Source organism: Humulus lupulus, chromosome 6 (assembly GCF_963169125.1).
Source record: "Humulus lupulus chromosome 6, drHumLupu1.1, whole genome shotgun sequence".
Classification (NCBI taxonomy): Eukaryota; Viridiplantae; Streptophyta; class Magnoliopsida; order Rosales; family Cannabaceae; genus Humulus; species Humulus lupulus.
In genome coordinates, this window is record NC_084798.1 from 2,094,210 (window position 1) to 2,118,248 (window position 24,039).

Consider the following 24,039-nt stretch of genomic DNA (forward strand, 5'->3'; position numbering starts at 1 on the left):
TGGCTGTGAGAGATGCTAACAAGAGCATAATAGGATTGTATGGAATGGGTGGAATTGGCAAAACTATGCTTGCCAAAGAAATTGCCAGACAAGCGGAGGAAGAGAAGTTATTTAGTAAGGTGGTTATGACAACTATTTCTCAGACACCTAATATAAAAGAGATTCAACAAGATATTGCTGGAAAGCTACATCTACAGTTCGGTGAAACAGTTAGTATGGACATAAGAGCAGATCTACTTCAAAAGAGGTTGAAGCAAGAAAGTGGAATTCTATTAATTCTTGACGACATTTGGAAGGAACTTGATCTAGATGTTGTTGGAATCCATGATGAGTGTAAGATGCTACTAACCTCTAGATATCTACACGTTTTACGCAACTCCATGAGTATTGATGAGAGTAATATTTTCTCAATTGAAGCTCTAGACTTCAGGGAAGCTATAAGTTTGTTTAAGAAAATCATTGGAGAAATAGTTGAAAAGCCAAATTACAATGATTTGGCACAAAAGATTGTTGGGGAATGTGCAGGCCTGCCAGTTTCTATTGCTACAGTGGCACATGCATTGAAATGCAATAAGGAATTGTATAGATGGGCGGATGCATTGCAGCGACTGCAAAGTTCAAACTTCACAGGGATTGATGGAATGCATGATAAAGTTTATGCAAGTATCAGGTTGAGTTACGATTTTCTTGGAAGTCATGAAGAGGAGGCCAAATCATTGTTATTACTTTGTGCTTTACATAAAGAAGATGCTGAAATACAAGTGGAAGACCTGATGAGATACGGTGTGGGTTGTCGCTTGCTTCAAGGCATCAATACAGTGAATGAAGCAAGAAACAGGGTGAATTCATTGGTTGATAAACTAAAATCTCATTGTCTGTTGCTGGATGGTAGGAGTAAAAGTTATGTGAAGATGCACGATGTTATTCGCGATGTTTGCATATTAATTGCAAAGGAAGATGAGCATAGGATGAATAGCATTACTAGTGCTACTATGTATGAGGAATTTGTTTTGCATGAAAGACATAAAACATCTAATGCAATTTCGTTTCTTGACTATGCTGATTTAAATGAGCTTCCTAAAAAATTGGAATGTCCTAAGTTGAAGTTGCTTCTTCTATCCGGTGGCTATTCACAATCAATTCCAGACGAATTTTTTGAACAAACTAGGCAACTTGAAGCTTTGGGTATGAATGGTACTTATCTAGAATCATTACCGTCATCTTTTCATTTTCTTCGATGTCTCCAAACATTATGTCTACATAATTATTCTAACCTGAATGACATAGCAGTGATTGGTGAGTTAAAGAATTTAAAAGTTCTTGATCTCTCCTCATCTTCCGTTAAGTTGTTGCCAAAAGAAATAGGAGAATTGCGGCGTTTGCAACTGCTAGATCTACGAGAATGTGATAAATTAAAAGTCATCGAGCCGAATGTCATTTCAAATTTGACGCAGATGGAAGAACTCTATATGCCAAAAAAGTTTAAGGGATGGGAAACTGAAGAAGGTGGAACGAAAGAAAGAAGAAATGTCAGTCTTATTGAGATAAAGAGTTTGCAACGGCTGGTAGTTTTATATTTATCCGTCCCAAGTGAATATGTTTTGCCACAGGGGTTGTTCACTAAAACATTGGAGAGATATCGATTATCTATTGGAGGTACATATGACATGCATTATGAGAATGAAATATTAAGGTGGTTGCACCTAAATCTCTCTCAAATGAATGAAATAAATGCGCTCGCACTTGAATCGTTGATGAAAGGGTCTGAATATTTATCATTAGAAAGATTAATGGATGTCAAAAATGTTGCTCCATCTATGGATAAAGATGGTTTTCCTAGATTGAAGCATCTGATCCTTATTCAGTTAACAAGTTTGGAAAGGATAGGTCCGGGGAAACTCCCAACAGGCTGGTTCAATGAATTGAGAAAGGTGCAAGTGAGGTCTTGTGGTAAATTAAAGAATTTGTTCCATTTTTCGGTCGCCAAACTACTTCATGAAATTGCAGTAAGTCAATGTGAGATGATGGAAGAGATAGTCAGCAATGGGGGAGAAAATGAAGGTGATGATGAAGCTGCTCATAACATTGATGATTCTTTGCAGTTACGCTTCTTGTATCTAGAATCTTTACCAAGCTTTGTCCAATTCTACTGCTCCAAGCTGAAGAAAACTAGCGAGTCTTCACTAATAGATTATTCAAAGCCTTTATTCAGTGAAACGGTACGTATAACTCTCTATGCTCATTATATAATAATGCATAATAGTTATTTTGCCTAAATCTATGCAAACTATATTTTTCATAATTTTGTATAGCAGGTAATTTTTATGAAATTAAATTGTTACAATATTTGCAGGTTTCTTTCTCTAACTTGGAGCGATTGACTATGTCCAGAATGAATATAGAAAGGTTATGGCCAGAACAACTTCTATCAAGTTCTTACATGCAAAACTTAACAAACTTAGAAGTTCAAAGCTGCAATAGTTTAAAGTATATGTTCTCTTTTTCTGTTGCTCAAAGGTTTGTAAACCTAAAAAGTTTAACAGTTAGTGATTGTAAGGCAATGGAAGTGATAGGAGTGAAACTTGGAGAAGAAGAAACTCAGTTGGAAATGAGTTTGTTCCCTAAATTAGAGTTTCTTAAGCTTGATGAGCTTTCAGCCCTCCAAAGATTTTGTGCAACAAATTCATGTGTGGAAGAACTCAAGACACTTGTTAGCTCTCCCGCTATACCAACACAAGTATCGATTGACCACAAGGAAGTGAATCAACTTGTATCAAATGAACCTTTCTTCAATGAAAAGGTAACTCTTTAATGAATATAACAAGTCGAGTCATTTCATTTATTTCTATTTTAGGTTTCTTTGCATTTATGAGCATTTTTAATATATCTGTCAATATTTTAAAATAAGTATATTGTGTTACAAAAATATCTATTTGAGGTATTTTACAACAAATTTCACTATACATAAATATTTATAAGTTGACTAAGAAAATGAGATAATTTTGTTCTAGGAATTTTCCATTAATTCCCCCACAAAAAAAAAAAATCATTATTTCCCTTAGTTTTACCGTTAACTAGAATGACAATGTAGTAACTATAGAGTATTGAATATTTACAAAATACTTTAAGACTAAAAGGGAAATAATATGAGTAAAATGTTAAAGCCTGAATTCTAGGAGATACTTTGTGGATAATATTGACACTTAAATATTAACATGGACAATAGTCATCCAAATAATGTTTATATTTATTACTAAATAAAAGTGATCGAGTACGCATCACGATTTATAGTAAATATTATTCTTATTAACAAAAAAAAAGGAGCTATGCTAATACTACATGTTTCTTGTTTTTTAATAAATACTAATATATGTTTCGTTATTAACTACACTATTATTTTTCAATTTATATATACATTATGATATTTAATTCTCAAGTAATTTATGCAATTAGATTTATCTTTGCAGGTTTCTCTCCTTATCTTGAATACACTGTTTTTGAGGAAATTAAGTGTAGAAACATTATGGCCAGACCAACAACATTTGTCAAGTCCTTACCTACAAAACTTAACATACTTAAATGTAAAAAGCTGCAACAGAATAAAATATATGTTTTGTTTTGCTATGGCTGAAATGCTTGTGAACTTGAAGAATCTACGGATAGAGGATTGTGTGGCTATGGAATGCATTCTCAAAGGTAGGAAACTACGAGAAGAAAGAAGTTCGCTAGAGATTGTGTGGCTCCTCGGACTTCCAGTTTATAAAACTTTTTGGTTAGAAGATTCATGCATCAAACAAGTATCAGTTGGTGATAATGAAGGGAAGATTGTACCAAAACAACACCTCTTCAATGGAATGGTAAGTAGTTAGTTTATATTTTCTTCTCTTTTTTTTAACATTTTTTTTATTAATTATATATATTTAAATTCCTCTAGCATTATAATATAAAATAAATAAGATACATCTTATAATTAATTTTGCAATTCAATGCACAACTTAAAATATAAAATTAGCAGAAAATTAAATTAAATAATTTTTAACTGATTTTTTAAGGGTGTTAGTCATAGAGATTGTAATTACATTAAAACAGAAAGTTGAGGGCTGATTTCCAATAAAAAAAGGTATGAGAACCAACTTGCCAAAACACATATAGTTTGAGGACTATTCGTACAACAAATTATCCAAAATACATTTAGTCACAACATATTAAATTTTTGTAACTAATACTTTTAGTTTTAGACATATTTTTTAGTAGCAATGTCTGTGTAGTGATATGTTTTTATTCATAATTTTTTTACTTTGTCACAAGTTTTGTTGTAATTTTAGATAAGATTTTGAGAAGTTTACAAAAATATGGTAAAAATTAAGTTAATTCTTATGTTTATGAGCATTTAACTTTTGCCACCAAATATGGTAAGCTGACAAAAAAAAAAGAGTTAAAAAATATGGCAATACAATAAAATACGATATTAAAAAAATTAAAATGTGATGATTTATAAGGTTCTCGGCTTTTAACTTAATTTTGTTTTAATTATATAATTTATGTTTCTATGTTAAATGCATGAACAATTTCTTAAAGCGTCATTAAAAATAAAACCTAATTAAAGACACTTGAAATTTAATTTGAGTCTCCAAGGACAACTATAACCCAAAAGTAATGTAATTATGTTTCTTATAGTGAGTAGTAATGCATGTGTGTAATTCTATTTGTTTTATTTTCAGATTGCATTTTCCAACTTAAAATGGTTGGGTGTTTGGAATTGTAACAATATCAAGTATCTCCTATCATCTACTATGGCTAGAAGTCTTGTACAACTCGAGACATTACAAGTACTTCGATGTAAGAACATAGAAGAGGTAATAGTGAATGATGAGGAATTAGGTGGTGGTGGAAGCAAATCAATAATATTTGAAAAACTAGAATCTCTTGAGCTTTGTTATCTTCCAAATGTTATAAAGTTTTGTGAAGGAGATTGCATTGAATGTCCATTGTTGTCTACACTGGAGATGTATGATTGTCCTAATCTGAAGCAATTTATAAGTAAATCCATGGGTACAAGGGCATGTACTGAAAGTGAAGAAATGGGCATGGTGGCGCTGCATAAACAAAGTATCTTCAAAGACAAGGTATATATATAATACTTATAATTGTCTTTGACTAATACCTACTAATTATCTATTTTTCATAATATATATATATATATATAATAATTGTTTGCATTGTATGATTTTAAAAAGCAAATACAAACTGCAATTTTAATTTCACAAAAACAATTTCAATTGCCACTGCACATTTAAAATACAAAGATAATGTGCAGTGTAGTGTAGTTAAGATCTTTATCAAATGAATTGATTAGTTCAATGCAGTTTTAGTCCTTTTTGTTTGTTTTAATTTGTAGGTAATTTTCCCCAACCTGAAGACATTGAGAACTAATTGGAGTGAAGCAATAAAGGAGATATTTGAGACCATGAGCAGTCAATCTTCTTCAACAATCTCCACATTTCCCAACCTTTACGAACTTGACGTAAACTACATATCTTATGATAAGCCAATTGCTCTATATGTCAAGTCATTCCTTCACAAATATCACAATATTCATACACTTGGATTGCGTGGCTCTTTTGTGGATGGACAACAACAACGACAACCTGGTGATGAATTGATAAATAATACAAGTTTGATGAGACTAAGTATTGACTCTGCTTATAAACTAAATCATCTGTTTGGGGACCCAGAATATGCTCAACCATCACATACTATTCTCTTTCAAAATTTAAAATATCTCACTATAACAGAATGCAATCGGCTGACGTATCTATTCTCCTCCTCAACTGCAGCCACTTTGGTACAATTGAAATATATGAGCATAAGTAATTGCAGAAGGATGAGAGAGGTTATTAATACAGATTATTATAATGATGAGAAATGCCAAATAGAAGCAGAGACTGAACACCATCACTTTGTTTTCCAGAGACTGGAGACATTAGATCTTGAGGATTTACCAAGTCTCGAAAGCTTCTACTCAGGAAATAAAGTGATGAGCTTCCCAAATTTGGAAGAATTAACTGTGAGAGGATGTCCTGATATGATGAGTTTTTCACATGGAATTATAAGTACCTCTCCATGTTTCAACACAATCAAGATTATTAATGGGATGCCAAATTGGGCGGGAGATGTTAACACCACTGTAAGAAAACACTGGGAGGACAATTCCAATTTGGGATTACGACGTCTATTCTCTCATGAAATGGTAATTTCATTCATTTATTCATTTTACATTTATATATATATATATATACTCTAACACCTCTTTCTTTTTCAGATTTTACTTAGTTGTATTTGGTGGTGTATTATGTATTCAGTATATGCACTCTTTGAGCTGTTTCAATACAGTTGAGCAGAGCAGAGGATTTTATCTATGCTATGCCTTTTACTGCGATTCTTCTAATATATAATTTGTGTATAATTCAATTTGTGATGGTAATTTGTTTATTAGGATGATGATGAAGATGATGATCAACACTGCCAAGGGAATGCATGAAGCTGAATCATATGGATGAGAAGGCAGTCTCAACAAGAAGAATAGTCACATACATATCTTATATATATATGGATTGAGTTGAGATGAATACATGGTAATCAAAATTAGAATATATATATATCATTGATGGAATAATAATGCAAAAACTCAACTCATGATATATATGGTTGGTCTTTCTTTTGTTGCAGTGTCCTTTATAGCTTCCATCTTCTTTTCAAAGCAGGTAATTACAGGTTCTGATCTGTTATATATCCATGTATATGTACTCATCATATGCTTTGTCTTTTGTAATAATTTTTGTCTTCTTTTGTCCAGAAGATGGTTCGCTTCTTTTGTCTGGAAACTTATGATCTATCAAATGAAGGCAGCCTCTATATATATATATTGTTTGGATATTCTTTTGTGAGTTGTGATGTTGTATTTAACTTATCTGGTTTTTAATTTGGAGTTACTTTGTCTTGATTACAAGTATGTATCACAAGGTGCCAAAAACTTGTTGGGACACTTAGATATGTATAAGTGTGTGTAATAACAAATAATTAATGTATCAAATCACCAACATAAGTTGAGCATGTATAATTTAAGTTGCTTTATATCTTGTCATATATTTGTTGCCAATTTGCAACAATTTCATAACACAACAAAGATCATGGTAAATAGAATGTCTTTAACCAACCATACTTGCTACAACATTAGTGTAAACTTAGCTAAAAAAAAATAGAATTAACTTCACAAATAAAGCTGCTTGACAATCAAATATTCTCTCTTCTAAATATAGAATTATTTTATATTTGTTTTTTTTCTTTAATATACTGATGGAAGCTTTATTAATAAAAAAAACGTTAGTAAACATAAGTGGTGGTGGAATATATTAATATATATGCTATATTAATATTATATATATATTAATATCGCTTCTATATAACAAGTGTGTAGATAACGAAATATTTTTGTTTTAACGGTTTGTTTTGTTAACTTTAATAAGTTCTATAACTCCAATAAGTTCTAGTTCTTGTTCTCCACTCGTTGGTTGACCATTTTGTTGCTCATTTTCTAATCTTTCAATTCTTGTAAAATTGGATCAGATGGCATCACCCTCCTAATAAGATTATGGATTAGACAACATGCGGTAATTATCTGAAATCGGGTCTTTATTGGATATAAACATGGACTCCTTAATATAGCCTAGCGCGTCTTAATAACCCAAAATATTGTTTAATCACATTATGTGCAGAAGTGTGCTTTAATAAGTGATTAGTTGGTGGACAACAATCCCATTATGACAAATTGTATCAAGTCCCTCTACATGGTGTGAGAAATCCCTCACCATTTGGGTACCCACCATCAACAAGGTATTAATATCCTATTAGAAAAAAAAAATCCAATTAAATTCCCCAAGTTACAACCTAAGACATTTGGCCTACTTAATGAACTTGAGAGTCAGATGTAGATCCCTCCCAACCTAGGTATTAAAAAATGAACCTCATATCTCAATCACAAACACCTAAGACATTTGTGCCAATTTTTCATTTTCTTGTTTGAAATCTTGGTTTTGTTAATACTTTAAAACTTTTCCACCTTCCACCAGTACAATTTTCTACAACAAGAGTTGGCATTTGAAGCAAGCTACCTTGTATCCGCAAGACTCCATTTAGAACAGAATCGAAATACCTACTTACTGTCTCGCCATTGTGAATTATCCTATTCTTCACACAATGAGCAAATATGTGTAAAAACATACAAACTTGTTCCTCCACACTAACCACGGAATCATTTTTCAATCAAAGCAATTCACATAGTAGACTAAATATTCTTCTATCCATTCGCAGTTGATTAACAAAAAACGACTCTCATTTATGATAAATGAACTATCTTAAGCACATATCTTTTATAATGCCTATTAAGCGTGACATACACATTTACTAAGATCCTAATGCACACGATGACTCTTCACAAGTGCATTTGTCTGGCACGTAGGTATACCAATAAAATTTGTCTTTCATCCATATCAAATTAATAAAGCGAACAAACACAAAATATGTTTAATTAGCAGAGATACAACCTAGCTACTTGAAAAGATAATTAGATTCAATATTGATCAGTTGTGAATACCTTATACGTTTTGATTGCCCAAAGTACTCATGTACTTGTTTCTTGGCCTCGAAAATCATTAACTACCAAAAGCAATAATTAAAAGCATTAGCACATTAATGCAGAACTTAGTTGATAAAAGCTTATGCAAATATCTCAAGCAAGCAATAAAGAAAGAAAACAAAGAATTGCAATTTTCTCTTGTTTCTGCAATTATGTACAGTCTCTTTGAGTTTTTCTTTGTCAAGAAATTGAAGTATGAAAAACACAAGCTAGTTCTCTTCTCTACATTGACTTATTCTAGTCTTGCTAATAAAAAGCTCTGCAGTAAAAGAACAAAATCAAAACCTAAAGAAAACCATGTTTGAAATTTAAGCTATCACAGCTTTTAATATATGCAAAAGACGTCTTGGAATCAACAGTTACTAAACCAAAATCATAAATTAATAAACAAATACTAAACAAAAACTGTCATCTCAAGACAAATTTAAGTGTCAAGAGACAACATTACGAAAAGACTATTATAACATATTTAACTATAGTATGACAAGTAACAAGGAAGCATGGTATTTGATGCCATGACAGTAGACCAAAACATCACCAAAAATTTGGATGCAACTGCTAGCAATTACAAAATTAGAGTCAAACAAGTTCATTATCAAATGGTTATCAATAGGACCTGGTCCCTGCAATTGATAGAGTCAATGGTCATAAATTAGGCCTCTCTGTCCATCGATTTTATGATATTTTTGAAACCAACTAAAAGAAGAAAAAAACAGAAATCTTATTAAAATTTGTTCAAACAACAAAGTATGTCAAAATTAAATGAGCACTTCTTTTAATAGACTTTATTATAAACAATTTACGATCCACTTGAGAGGAAAATATGGTCAACAAGAGAGATTATTTTTTTTTCTTTTAAATGAGAGTGATTTTTCTTGGCATGTTGTGAAGAAGGAAAACCTTTGGAATAAGAAATAATATCCGAGAAGAAAGGGAGTTGAACTTTGTCTCACCCTCAAAAGTCAGGCTAAAACAACAAAAATTGAAATGTGCTCTCTGTATTACTCCCCATATCTCCCACCACTCCACATATGTTATTTTTATCTTCCATACAAAACTAAGGTGTGAAATCCTAAAGTCTTTAGCTATATCAAAAAGACTAAATAGGATACTTCCCCCCGAACTATGACCCTTGTAGAGTTTTCCCTCTAAACTTTTTTTTTTGGTTTTGGAAAAAAATTCTCCCGAACTATAACAATCATTGCAAATGTCTCCCTTTAGTTGCATTTTGTTCATTTTTTAAAACATTTTGTTGATTTAACACTGATATAACGCTAATCAAACACAATTCAACAGTCCGGGCAAGAAATACATGCATAGATAGTAGTCTAATGATAAATTCTGAAAATATATATTGATATTCTTAGAGCTCATGTTTGTATGTTTAATGTTAATAAACTTGGTTTCGGCTAGCTTAAGTTAGTTAAATAGACCCTCATACTGCAACTATACATGTAGTCAGTGGTCAGACTGGCAAACCGTTTAAAAAATGAACATAATATAGCTAAAGGGGTACATTTGCTATGATTGTTATAGTTTAGGGGGAATTTTGTCTAAAAAAAAGTTCAAGGGGCAAAACTCTACCTGGGTCATAGTTCGGAGGACAAAATTCCTATTTATTCTATCAAAAATACCATACATGTAGATACAAACCAATTCATTCATATCCATAGCATACCTTACTCACAGACAAAAGTTTGTTTGTGGACAAACACAAATCTTAGTGCACTTTGGTGATACTCATTTGTTGCATGATAATTGAAAGAAAAAAAAACACAAATTAGCATCGACAGAATTATATTTTGTAGGTTATATATATAACATACATCATACAAACTTCTCTTAATCATTTCTAGTGTCAATGAATGGACTATGGTTTGGAATTTAGAAAATAAAAAAGGTCATGACAAATCTAGATGTTGCTCTGTCAAAAAGAGAGGGAAATATTATTTAGTGACAAAATATATATACATGGCAATGCACTTTGTGCACATATTATGCTAACCATTATAAAAATAGATTTGATATAGTGAAAAACAATCCTAATATTCTCAGCTTGACTTAATAAATCAAAGTTAAACGTCTAAAACCCAAGTTTAAACAGGTCCAACTAATAAAAATTTATTAGTAATAACAAACGATGTGTTGCAAAATCACCTTAAAGAAGTACAAATGATAGAGCAACCTGCAAAGGATGTGACTGTTTTTATTTGCTTAAGCTATTATCAACTTTACTTTTCACAAGCTTCAAATCAACCTCTGCAAAATCAACTAGCCAAAGCTTAATTGCTTTTGATGCACTCATCATTCTTCAAGTTCTTAGCTCTTATCATCATGCAAAAGCTAACTTTATAAAGAAACAAAGTAAAAAATACATGGTCAATTACTAATAAACTAAATATGACACTTTTTCCTCTTGTCCTGCTGTTGGACCCCACAAACAAATCAGGTCCAAAAACATTAAATCCAAAAGTTCAATAGAGAATAAAAGTCCAAACAAACAAATCCTTAGACTTGTTTCATTTTCTTGGGTTTGGGTTAGACTTAGTTTTGTTCTTGAATAATAATCTCACTCTCTTGAAAATGAAAGTTATGTTCTTATATGATTGAACAAGTCCTCTAACAATCCTAACCTTAATTAGATTTTAAACTAATAATATTGTATTAGTAGGTAGCTAGCATTGAACTTATAAAGAAAGTGGTGTGTTTATAGATGGAATAAGACATGTCAAGAAGGAAAATACACCACAACCAAACAGAACTAAAGATAAACGTAATAAGTTATTCTAAAACAGTACCTGGATAACCCATCACTCAATTGCATCAAACTCTTGAATAAAAACAACTATTGAGGCATTCAATATAACTGTACTTCATAACTACATTGAGGCATTTAATCAAACAGGTAACAGACATTATAAAATAATGATTGAGGAAGCTTAAAATCAAGTGGAGAAGATGGAGGAAAATTTTCAATAATCTTAAATTGAAACAGTAGATGAAATATAGGTGAGAACTGAAAATGAAATGGAGGAGAAGATACAAACCAGTGAGAACTGAGAAAGAAGCTCTAGCCCTAGAGAGTAGAGAGAGAAACAATCCTTCCTAATCCCAAAGTTGTGACGGGATAAAATAATACCACCTAATACCTCCCGTAAGGTATTATTTTAGGAATGAAATCCCTCTTCCTTCATTACCACAATGACACGTGTTCTAAACAAAAACTGAAGTTAAATGAAATTATTTATTAAACTCTAAAACAAAAACTTTGTTTAAATTAAATTAAATTCAGTTTTTGTTTAATTTTATTTTAAGAAAAATTACCACTTTGGCCCTCAGTTTAAGTCAATTATCATGCTTAACATTGGATTAAAAAAAACTAAAAATAATCATCTTTTTTATAAAAACAGTACAAAATAGTCATTTATGCTTATTTTTAGTTAATTATTTCTACAGACAATGATACTTTTACATTTTTTTTTAAAGAAAAAAAATCAAATCTAAAATAAAATAAAGGAAATTTCTTTGGTAGGGGCTTCAAAAAGAGCCTTACTGACGGGGCTCTTTTGTGTTCTCAATCCGGCGCGATTTTTTTTATGACTGTGTATATTGTAGTTATTTAGAGCATCCTGCAAATTTTCAAAAAATTCTGAATAGTTTACAGTGCCGAAAACTAGTTTAAAAATAAGTTGTTGCACGTGTGATTAATTTTTTTATGCATGTGGAAAATAGCATGTTTAAACCTAGTTTTCGGCACTGTAAATTATTCAAAATTTTCTAAAAATTTGCAGGATACTCTAAATAACTACAATATACACGATTATAAAAAAAAAATCGCATCAAAAATTGTTTACGGGTCAGAAATACAAAAGAGTCCCACCGGTGGGCTCTTTTTGAAGCCCCTATCATAGAATAGTCATAAAATAAAATTATATTTGTCATTTTATTTTTATTAATATATTTATAATTTAAAAAAAACATATAAAAATTAATTGAGAAAATCTAAAATTAAATAAATAAAATCCAAAAGTATTTTTAAAAAAAATAATTATATAATTAATTATATAAGACAATTCTTCTATAGGGACTTCAATTTAAGCCCTACCGGTGGGAATCTTAGTATTTCTCGACCCGTGAACAATTTTCGGCGCTATTTTTTTTATGACCGTATATATTGTAGCGATTTAGAGCATCCTGCAAATTTTCAGAAAATTCCGAATAATTTACAGTACTGAAAACTAGGTTAAAACATGTTATTTTCCACTCGCATATAAAAAATTAGTCACTCGTGCAACAACATGTTGCTTTCGATACTGTAAACTATTCGGAATTTTCTGAAAATTTGCAGGATGCTCTAAATAGCTACAATATATACGGTCATAAAAAAAATTGCACTGAAAATTGTTCATGGGTCGAGAACGTTGAGAACTCCACCGATAGGGCCCTATAAGAAAATTCTCATAATTATATAATGTGAAAATTACATTTTATATGGGTTTTTTAATAAAGTTTTAAAAAAATATGGCTTTTTTTTACAAGTATTATTTTATGGCTTTTTAAAACTTGTATTCCCTTTTATGAGATTTTTTTCCCATATTTTTGTAAAAAAATCATTATTATGCCATATTTTTGTAAAAAAATCATTATTATGCCATATTTTTTTTTCCCATAATCTGATTTTTTTTAATTAAATTTATCCATACAAACTAAAAAAAGTTTAATTACCATATTTTTGCATATTAAAAGCTAAAAAACCATATTTATAAAAAAATCCCTTATATAATAGGTGGCCCAATAGCATATGGAACAAAAGGGAGACCAGCCGTAGGTATTGGAGAGGGGCTGCTGCTGCTCATTGGGCTTCGTTCCTGGGTTGGTGCGGTTGGGCCTCGTGGCTAGTAACTGGGCTTAACAGGAAAGCAGGCCTAAGGCTAAAAATAACACATTTTCATCTATTTTATCAGTTTTACCATTTTTCTAATTTTCTTTTCTTTTCGATTTTTTGTTTATTTTTTCTTCTAAAGGCCAAAAATATAATTTAGTTCCTACAAAATAAAAGCAAATTAAAGGTATTTCATATTTCCATTTGCAAAAATAAATTATTTGCATATAGGTCAAAAAGAAATGAGTAGTAGGACTAGCCGTCAGTAAGAGAAAGAAAATAAGCGTTTGTACAAGTAGTTGAAACTTTGTCTGTTTAGTGAATTATTGATATTAGTTAGGAGCAGACACATACAACTTGCTTTATACAAGTTGCAATCTTATCTTCCAAAGTCCAATACAAGTTGCAGACACATGGCTCCACTACTTTTCTCATATACACAGTCAAAAACAAAGTCCATTTTCTTGTCACTTTCTTAAGTCTCAGAGTTCATCATCATCATCATTATCTCTTTCTCTTGCTGCATTTGAGTTTTTCATTATCTTTCTCTACAAAAATTTCAAAAAAAAAAACTACTCTTTGGTCAAGCAGTCAGTCAGGTATATTACTCCCTACTTCCTTTCCTTTTCTTATCTTATGTTAAGTAGAATAATTTTAATATTTTTCTTTATTTATTGTTGCCTTTTTGCAGATCAAATTTGCCCACTCATCAAGTACATCTTCTCAATCTCAACCAAGTACTCTTCTTTCTTTTAGATAAAAATAAAATAAATAAATTATCTCTCTTTCTTACTTTTACAATCTTTCGTGTCCATTTATTTGTTTCTTAATTTTAAAAAAAAAAGTATCAAAGACTTTTCTTCTGTCTTCAGTTTTCCATTGTACTGTTGTTAAAAAAAAAATAAGCTTTTGGTTAGATCTTGTTTTGATTCTTAAATTTCACAAAATTCATTTGCTGATTACTATTACTGATTAGGTGTGTGGCTTGCTGTTGAAATATTCATTCATTTTTCTCTGCTACTTCAAGTTGTTAATCTCATATTATTATCTTCATAATGTGTTCTTGTTAATTCGTAGTACAAGGTAATTGCTACTATGGAAATTGTTATTTCAATTGCTGGGAAAATAGCGGAGTACACAGTGGCACCCGTTGGTCGACAGTTGGGTTATCTATTTCGCTACACGAGCAATGTAGATAATCTCAAAACTCAAATGCATGATTTGAAGGATGCTAGGGAAAGACTGCAACATCGTGTAGAGGAAGAGATAAATAATTGTCAAGAAATCGAAAATGATGTTCGAAATTGGCTGAGCAGCGTTGAGCAAATCTCTGAAAAGGTTGACACATTTCTTAACCAAGAAGACCACGCAAAGGTTGCGTGTTCTTCTTGTGGATCCGTTTTTCATTTGGTGACGCGACATCAATTGAGTAGGAAAGCAAAGAAGGTGGCAATCGATGTGCTTGCAGTCTCAGAGAAAAACAAATTTGGTTCGATACCGATTTCTTATTGTCCTCAGACAGAAAGTTCATTCCAAATAACCAAAGGCTACGAGACTTTTGAATCAAGGAAAAGAATTCTGAAGGACATAATGGTGGCTGTGAGAGATGCTAACAGGAGCAGGATAGGATTGTATGGAATGGGTGGAATTGGCAAAACTATGCTTGCCAAAGAAATTGCCAGACGAGCTGAGGAAGAGAAGTTATTTAGTAAGGTGGTTATGACGACTATTTCTCAGACACCTAATATAGAAGAGATTCAACAAGAGATTGCTGAAATGTTGGATATCAAAAAGTTTGGTGAAATAGAGAGCACAAGCAAGAGAGCATATCGACTTCGACAGCGATTAAAGCAAGAAACAAGTATTATGTTAATTCTCGACGATGTTTGGAAGGAACTCGATCTAGAAGTTATTGGAATCCCTGATGAGTGCAAAATGCTACTAACCTCTAGATCTCTAGATGTTTTATGCAGCTCTATGGATATTGTTGAGAGTAATAATTTCTCAATTAAGGCATTAGACTCGAGGGAATCCATAAGTATGTTTAAGAAAATAATTGGAGAAAAAGTTGAAAAGCCAGATTACAATGATTTGGCACATAAGATTGTTGGGGAATGTGCAGGCCTGCCAATTGCCATTGCAACAGTGGCACGTGCTTTGAAATACAAAAATAACTTGGAACCATGGGCAGATGCGTTGCAACGACTACAAAGTTCGAACTTCACAGGGATTGATGGAATGCATGATAAAGTTTATGCAAGTATTAGGTTAAGCTACGATTTTCTCGGAAGTCGTGAGGATGAGGCAAAATCATTGTTATTGCTTTGTGCTTTACATAAAGAAGATCAAGAAATAATGGTCGATAACTTGATAAGATATAGTATGGGTTGGGACTTGCTTCAAGACGTCAAGGAAATGAAACAAGCAAAAAATAGGGTGAATTCATTGGTGGATAAATTAAAATCTCGTTGTCTGTTACTGGATGGTGAAAGTAAAAATTATGTAAAGATGCACGATGTCATTCGTGATGTGTGCATATCAATTGCGAAGGAAGATGAGCATTGCATGAATAACATTACCAGTGCAAATGTGGATGAGGAGTTCAATATCCACGAAAGACATAAAGGATCTAAAGTAATTTCCTGTCTTGAATATGATCTTGATAAGCTTCCTGAAAAATTGGAATGTCCTAGGTTAGAGTTACTTCTTCTATCTGGTAAGCCTTTGAAATCGATTTCGGACTACTTTTTTGAACAAACTAGGCAGCTTAAAGTTTTGAGTATGAGCGGTTCAAACCTAAGATTATTGCCATCGTCTTTTCATTTGCTTCAAAATCTCCAAACATTATGTCTACGTGGTTCTTCTCTTAGAGACATAGGTGTGATTGGTGACTTGAAGAATTTAAAAGTTCTTGATCTCTCTTGGTCTGGTTCCATTAAGCGGTTGCCAAAAGATATAAGTGAATTGCGGCGATTGCAACTTCTAGATCTACGAGGATGCTGGAGTCTAAAAGTTATCGAGCCGAATGTCATTTCTAATTTGACAAAGATTGAAGAACTCTACATGCCACACACATTTACCGAATGGGAGACTGAAGAAGGCACAATGAAAGAAAGAAGAAATGTCAGTCTTATTGAGATAAAGAGTTTGCAACGACTGAAGATTTTATGTTTGTCTATACCAAGTGAAAGTGTTTTGCCAAAGGGGTTGTTTACTGAAAAATTGGAGAGATATCGAATATCTATTGGAGGTACATACGAAATTTTTGTTGAAAATGAAATTTCAAGGTGGTTGCACCTAAATCTCTCTCAAACAAGTGAAATAATTGCATTTGGACTTGAATCGTTAATGAAAAGGTCTGAATATTTATCATTAGAGAGATTAATGGATGTCAACAATGTTGCTCCCTGTTTGGATAAAGATGGTTTTCCTAGATTGAAGCATTTGATCCTTATACAGTTAACAAGCTTGGAAAGGATATGTCATGGAAAACTCCCATTGAGCTCGTTTAATGAATTGAGAAAGGTGAAAGTGAGGTCTTGTGGTAAATTAAAGATTTTGTTTCCCTTTTCGGTCGCCAAACTACTTCATGAAATTATAGTAGAAAAATGCGAGATGATGGAAGAGATAGTCAGCTATGGGGGAGAAAATGAAGGTGATGATGAAGCTGCCCATGACATTGACGAGTCTTTGCAATTACGCTCATTGTGTCTACATTCTTTACCAAACATTGTCCAATTCTATTGCTCCAAGTTGAAGACATCTGGCGAGTCTTCAGTACATGATTATTCAAAGCCTTTATTTAGTGAAACGGTATAACTCTCTATGATCATTATATAATAATGCATGCAATAGCTATTTTGCGTGAATATATGCAAACTATATTTTTCATACATTTTTACAATATTTGCAGGTTTCTTTATCGAACTTGGAGGAATTGACTATGTCGAGAATGAATATAGAAAGGATATGGCCAGACCAACCTCTATCAAGTTTTGACCTACAAAACTTAACAAGCTTGACAGTACGAAGTTGCAACAAAATAAAGTATTTATTTTGTTTTTCTATGGCTGAAAGGCTTGTAAACTTGAAGAAGCTGAAGGTACATGATTGTGTGGCTATGAAAAACATTCTCAAATGTAGGAAACTACAAGAAGAAAGAAGTTCGTTAGAGAATAAAAGCTTGTTCACTAACTTAGAAATTCTTAACCTCTCCAAACTTCGAGTTTTTGAAACATTTTGTTCAGAAGATTCATGCATCAAAGAAGTGTCACTTGATAACGATGAAGAGAAGATTGTACCAAAACAACACCTCTTCAATGGAATGGTAAGTAATTAATTTATATTTTCTTCTTTTTTTTTAGTACTATTTTATCATTACATGTATTCAAACTCCTTTAATATTTATATAATATAATAAAATAAAATAAATAAGAGAACAAACATCTTGTAATTAATTTTTCAATTTGATCCACAACTTAAAAGATAAAAGTTATACCTAAAATACTAATTGAAGATTTAAATAAAAAATTCAATAATAAAATTTTCTCTCATATATATTAATTTAGAAATAAATTTAAAAAATTAATGTTAAATGCAATGCACAATTTCTTAAAGTGTGATTAAAAAAAAACTTAAGTAAAGACTCTTGAAGTTTAATTGAGTCTCCAAGGACAACTATATCTATAACCCAAAAGTAATGTAATTATGTTTCTTATAGTCCCATTGCATGTTTGTGATTCTATTTATTTTATTTTCAGATTGCATTTCCCAACTTAAAAGAGTTGAGTGTTTCGAATTGTAACAATTTGAAGTATCTCTTATCAACAGTCATGGCTCGAAGTTTTGTACAACTCAAGAAATTAAAAGTATCTGATTGCAATAACATAGAAGAGGTAATAGTCAGTGATGATGAATCATTAGGTAGAAGCAAAGAAATAATATTTGAAAAACTAGAATTTCTTTGGCTTCAGACTCTTCCAAACGTTATAAAATTTTGTGATGGAGATTGTATAAAATGTCCATTGTTGTCTGAACTGCTTATACACAAATGTCCTAAACTAAAGGAATTTATAAGTAATTATATGGCTACAAAGGCATGTACTACCAGTGAAGAAATGGGCATGATGGTGGCGGCTAAACAAAATGTCTTCAAAGATAAGGTATATATATAATACTTAATTTTTTCACTAATACCTACTAATTATCTATTTTTCATAATATACATGATAATTGCATGATTTTAAAAATTAAATACTTACTGCAATTGTAATTTCACAAAAATAATTTCAATTGCCACTGCACATTTAAAATACATCTTTGAATATGTGGAATTGACACATGATACCATGACAAGAATTGTGAGGCTCTATCTAAAAATCAATTGGTGATTAGTAGAGTTGTCTATTTTTTATTAATGACTCAATATTCTTACATTTTTTCCATGTGGGACACCATACTCTAATAATAGTCAAGATATTTATTAATTGCTTTGCCAAAAGAATCAATTAGTCTATTAATGCACTTTTAATCCCTTTTGTTTGTTTTAATTTGTAGGTAATTTTCCCCAACCTAAAGGAATTGACAACTGATTGGAGTGAAGCAGTAAATGAGACATTTGAGATCAATAGTAGTCAATCTTCTTCAACAATCTCCACCTTTCCCAACCTTTCTAAACTTAACATGCAGATGACATCTCGTGATAAACCAATTGCTCTATCAGATGTCAAGTTATTCCTTCACAAATATCACAATATTCATACTCTTCGACTGAGAGGCTCTTTTGTGGATGGACATGAACAACAACAACCTGGTGAGGCTTATGAATTGATCAACACTGCTACGTGTTTGAAGACACTAATTATTGGGGGTGCTGATATGCTGAATCATGTGTTTGGGGACCCAGAATATGCTCAACCATCACACACTATTCTCTTTCAAAATTTAAAAGATCTCACTATATTCAAATGTAGCAGATTACAGAGCTTTGCACCGTCGTTTATGTCTTTCCACAAATTGAAATATCTGACAGTAAGAGAATGCCATGGGCTGACGTACTTATTCTCCTCTTCAACAGCAATCACCCTGGTACAATTGAAACAAATGGTCATACAAAATTGCAGAAGAATGAGAGAGGTTATTAGTACAAATTATTATAATTATGATGAGGAAGGCCAAACAGAAGCAGAGAGCGAACACCATCACTTTGTTTTCCACAGACTGGAGACATTAAGGCTTAAGAATTTACCCAATCTCAAAAGGTTCTACTCAGGCAATCAAGTTATGAGTTTCCCAAATTTGGAAGAATTATGTGTGAGGAAATGCCCTGATATGATGAGTTTTTCACATGGAATTATAAGTACCTCAACATATTTCAACACAATCAAGATTATTGATGGTATTGAGAATTGGGAGGGAGATGTCAACACCACTATAACAAAACTTTGGGAGGACAATTCCTATTTGGGATTAGGATGTTTATTCTCTCATGAAACGGTAATTTCATTCATTTATTCACTGTTAGTTTTTTCTGTTTTTGCTTAGGTGTATTTGGTGGTGTATTAGTTAGTTGTTAACTCTTTTTTCACGTTTCAACTGAGTTGAGCAGAGCAGAGGCTTTTCTTCATTCTTTGCCTTTTACTCATTCTTTACTGAAAACAATTTGTGTATAATTCACTTTATGATGTCAACTTGTTTATTAGGATGGTGATGATGATCAACACTGCCAAGAAAATGCATGAAGCTCAAGCATGGATGCATTGGCCTGATTTTGTTGAACAAGAAGATCAGCCATATTTTATATATGGATTGAGTTAAGATGCATATATATGGTAATCAAAATTGGAATATATATATATATATATAATTGATAACTGAGTGATTGATTTTGGTTGGTGGTGATGGAATAATACTCAACTCATTATAGGGTTGGTCTTTGTTTTGCAGTGTCCCTTATAGCTCAATTATTAATAATTACAAAGAAGGGAGTGAACCCAGTTTCTATCTTCTTTTCAAGCAGAGGTAATTGCAGCTTCTGATCTGTTATTATATGCCTTGCTTATAAGTTTTGCCACTCATTCAATTAATATATATCAAATGAAGGCAGGCTCTGTAAATATATATATGTATATACACTTAATAATTTGGATATCTTGTAAGTTGTGATGTTGTATTTAACTTATGTGGTGTATTCTGTATTGAGTATATGCACTCTTTGAGCTGTTTCAATACAGTTGAGCAGAGCAGAGCAGAGTATTTTATCTATGCTATGCCTTTTACTGCTATTCTTCTAATATATAATTTGTGTATAATTCAATTTGTGATATTAATTTGTTTATTAGGATGATGATGATGATCAACACTGCCAATGGAATGCGTGAAGCTGAATCATATGGATGAGAAGGCAGAGTCAACAAGAAGAATAGTCACATACATATCTTATATATATATATATGGATTGAGTTGAGATGAATACATGGTAATCAAAATTGGAATATTAATGCAGATACTCACTCAACTAATGATATATAGATATATATAGATATGTTCTTTCGAAGCAGGTAATTGCAGCTTCTGATCTGTTATATATCCTATGATTGGTGTTTAGTAATATTATATATTTTGGTTATAATTTTTGCCTCTCATTTATTCAGCTTTACTTTGTGGTGGTCGTCCGGAGTCCAGAGGATGGTTTGCTTCTTTTTTTTCTGGAAATTTATGGTCTACTCATCATTCAATTAATATACATATATATGTATATATATATATAGATATATCAAATATATATAGAGAGAGAGTCTGAACATTATTATTTTTATTATTATTATTAGACTATAATGCAATCACTTAATGCATCTCTTTATTGCCACCAACATAAGTTGAGGATGTATAGTTTAAGTTGCTCTTGTAATTATTATATGCTTGCAAATGCTACAATTTCACAAACAACGTGATCATTTCGTATAAAATTTATGTATAATATATAATGTTTTGTTGTTATTGTCAAATTAAAAAACTAGAACAAACATTAACTTATAAAAAATTAATTAATTAATTAAAATAAGATATTTTAAAGATATTTTATGATAATTTAAATAATTAAATCATATTTATTTAAAAATAATAAAGACATACCTAAAATAGAGTGAAGAAGAAAATATTTCTAGCAGTCTTAAAAATGACATTAACTGATGTGACATTGTTTTTAAAAACAGTGAGTCCCGCATGAAATAAATTTGATTGGTTGCATGAAACTGACACATGATATTTTTGGGATTCGTGCATTTAAAACCCTAAATAAAAATCATATTTTTTAAGCTACACGAAACCTCCCATTACAAGAAATTTTTTATTTTTACATGTTTCTACCAAAAAATTTTTTGGTCTAAACTGTGATTCTAACAACACCAAATTACTCAGATCAAAAGCTTGCCTAGTGCCAAAGTGAAGCCTTCAAAACTGGTAAAAATTAGTGAAGGTATTCTCATGAACAGAAGAAACACGTAAAAAAAAGTACATGCCAAAGTAAGAGAATCTAGAACAGAAACTTACATAAAGTTCTTTGTGGATATGATGAGATCGTCGACTGAAGGAGCGGTTGCAAGAACGATTTCATGGAATTGAAGGTACTTGAGTTGCTTTGTTTCTTTGGTTTAGAGAACATGCAAAGGAAAAAAAAAAAGGCTTTGGTTTGTTTTCTTTTCTCTGAAAGTTGAAATGAAAAAATGGGAGTGATGAAGAAGGGATGATATATATATATATATACGTCAAAGAGGGATGTCAGAGGTCGAATAGATCTAAGCCCTTAGTTCAGGTTGAGAAATGATCTGATGGATGGGGTTAGTTCTAATATTGGCGGAAAAAAGGGGTTATATGAAATGATGTGTGCAGAAATAGGGAGTACTTGTAACGACCTCCTTTCTTAACATACATATATATAGAGTAAAAACAAATTTTAACCTAAATATGACAATACTGAAATTCTGAATTTACAAAAACTTTATTAAACAATACATAAATAATGTTTATAACCTTAACCACACAATACTCACAACTAGATAAAAACTTTATCTTACATACAAATCTTAATACTTTTATAAATCATTTTCGTGGCGTTACTACACCTTAACGTAGAAATGAAAATGTATCCAACTGTTAAATTGAAAAGCTTTATGTAAATTACAAAGTTCATGAAATACTTTTTAAAGCTTTAAGTAAATGATAAAGTTCACAAAATACTTTTAATGAAATATAATAAAACCAAGTTTCTTGTTTATTTATAAAATAGCATAGCAGAACTCCACTCCCTTCAGGTCAGCCCCATATGTACAGTCATGTTGGCCCCACGTATACTCATCAACAATTTATATTTGGGGTCTCTTACCTACAATACAAAACATTATCTGATGAGCTAAGGCTCAGTAAGTAGAATAACTACCTCATATGCATTAAAATAAACATGCAACATGCTATGTATTTTCTTTCTTTCACTTTCCTTTCTTTTGGGCCCTAGAGGATGCTGCTGCCGGCATTACATAGGGAATCACATTCCCACCTGAACATAACATGATAATAGGGAATTTCTCCCTCATAAACATTCATTATATAGGGACGTACATCTCCCTCCTTACTTATTTGGGACTTAGGTCTCCCAAGCAGCACCTCTACTTTAACGCTTTCAGTAACTTGTCTGTGAACATTAAGCATGCTTATGCATAATAATTATAACATTCTTGAAAATAACTTATGCATAAGAACATGGCAGGATAACATATAAAGCATATAAATGCACATAAGACACATAAAAGACTTGTATTGTAGATGAGGATTCTACTTACCTTGCGTCTTGATAAAACAATCGAAATTGTTAGCTTCCTGATAAAAACACAAACTATTAAATTACATAAAATCTACATTATGAAATGTTAGCTTAATATTGTTATTATCCCATTTTTCCTGTTTTAGTGCTTATTTTATGTCCAGGCGTATGGTCATACTATAGTTGTCCATGACAAGGTCCTGATCTAAAAGTCGTGGTCATGGTCATACTGAAAAGTCCAGGTCATAATACTTGTCCATAATAATAGGGAATAAGGTCATAAGAGTCCATAATAATAGTCCAAGGTATGACCATAGCCTATATAAGTTTACTATTATGAGGATACATAAAAAAATAGTTCATATTTCAATTTTGGCATTTGTAAAATATGACGACATGGTAAAATAATCCATATATAAATTTTAGCATTTTAATGGCATAGTAAAGTAATCTATATAAATTTTGGCATTATAATGGCATGGTAACATAATCCATATATAAATTTGGCATTATAGTAAAATAATCTATATATAAATTTTTGGTATTATAACGGCATAGTAAAATAATCTACATATAACTTTTGGCATTATAACGTCATAGTAAAATAATCTATATATAAATTTTGGCATTATAACGGCATAGTAA

General features: G+C 31.5%; 3 protein-coding genes across 4 annotated transcripts in view; 2 read left to right on the plus strand and 1 right to left on the minus strand.

The window, feature by feature from the left end:
* LOC133781363 (disease resistance protein At4g27190-like) overlaps positions 1-7,105 on the plus strand; it is a 52,989-nt gene extending 45,884 nt beyond the window's left edge. Inside the window, exons 7-12 of the mRNA XM_062220332.1 lie at positions 3,468-3,857; positions 4,722-5,126; positions 5,399-6,250; positions 6,497-6,635; positions 6,730-6,764; positions 6,860-7,105. Of these exons, the coding sequence (XP_062076316.1) occupies positions 3,468-3,857; positions 4,722-5,126; positions 5,399-6,250; positions 6,497-6,541 (1,692 nt within the window). The 3' untranslated portion in view covers positions 6,542-6,635; positions 6,730-6,764; positions 6,860-7,105. The remainder of the gene's footprint in view (positions 1-3,467; positions 3,858-4,721; positions 5,127-5,398; positions 6,251-6,496; positions 6,636-6,729; positions 6,765-6,859) is intronic.
* Positions 1-11,824, minus strand: part of LOC133781365 (uncharacterized) — a 94,646-nt gene extending 82,822 nt beyond the window's left edge. The window contains exons 1-2 of one of the 2 annotated variants that reach the window (XM_062220338.1): positions 11,743-11,824; positions 8,654-8,715 (exon numbers count right to left, since the gene is read on the minus strand). The gene's annotated coding sequence lies outside the window, so the exon portion shown is untranslated. Of the gene's footprint in view, positions 1-8,653; positions 11,299-11,742 lie in introns of those variants that run through there. The other variant, XM_062220337.1, reaches the window with a different exon arrangement.
* A 2,199-nt stretch (positions 11,825-14,023) lies between these two features.
* LOC133781364 (disease resistance protein At4g27190-like) overlaps positions 14,024-24,039 on the plus strand; it is a 43,776-nt gene continuing 33,760 nt past the window's right edge. Inside the window, exons 1-7 of the mRNA XM_062220333.1 lie at positions 14,024-14,176; positions 14,269-14,314; positions 14,655-17,390; positions 17,491-17,904; positions 18,338-18,739; positions 19,134-20,072; positions 20,279-20,404. Coding sequence (XP_062076317.1) covers positions 14,673-17,390; positions 17,491-17,904; positions 18,338-18,739; positions 19,134-20,072; positions 20,279-20,317 — 4,512 coding nt within the window. The 5' untranslated portion in view covers positions 14,024-14,176; positions 14,269-14,314; positions 14,655-14,672 and the 3' untranslated portion in view covers positions 20,318-20,404. The remainder of the gene's footprint in view (positions 14,177-14,268; positions 14,315-14,654; positions 17,391-17,490; positions 17,905-18,337; positions 18,740-19,133; positions 20,073-20,278; positions 20,405-24,039) is intronic.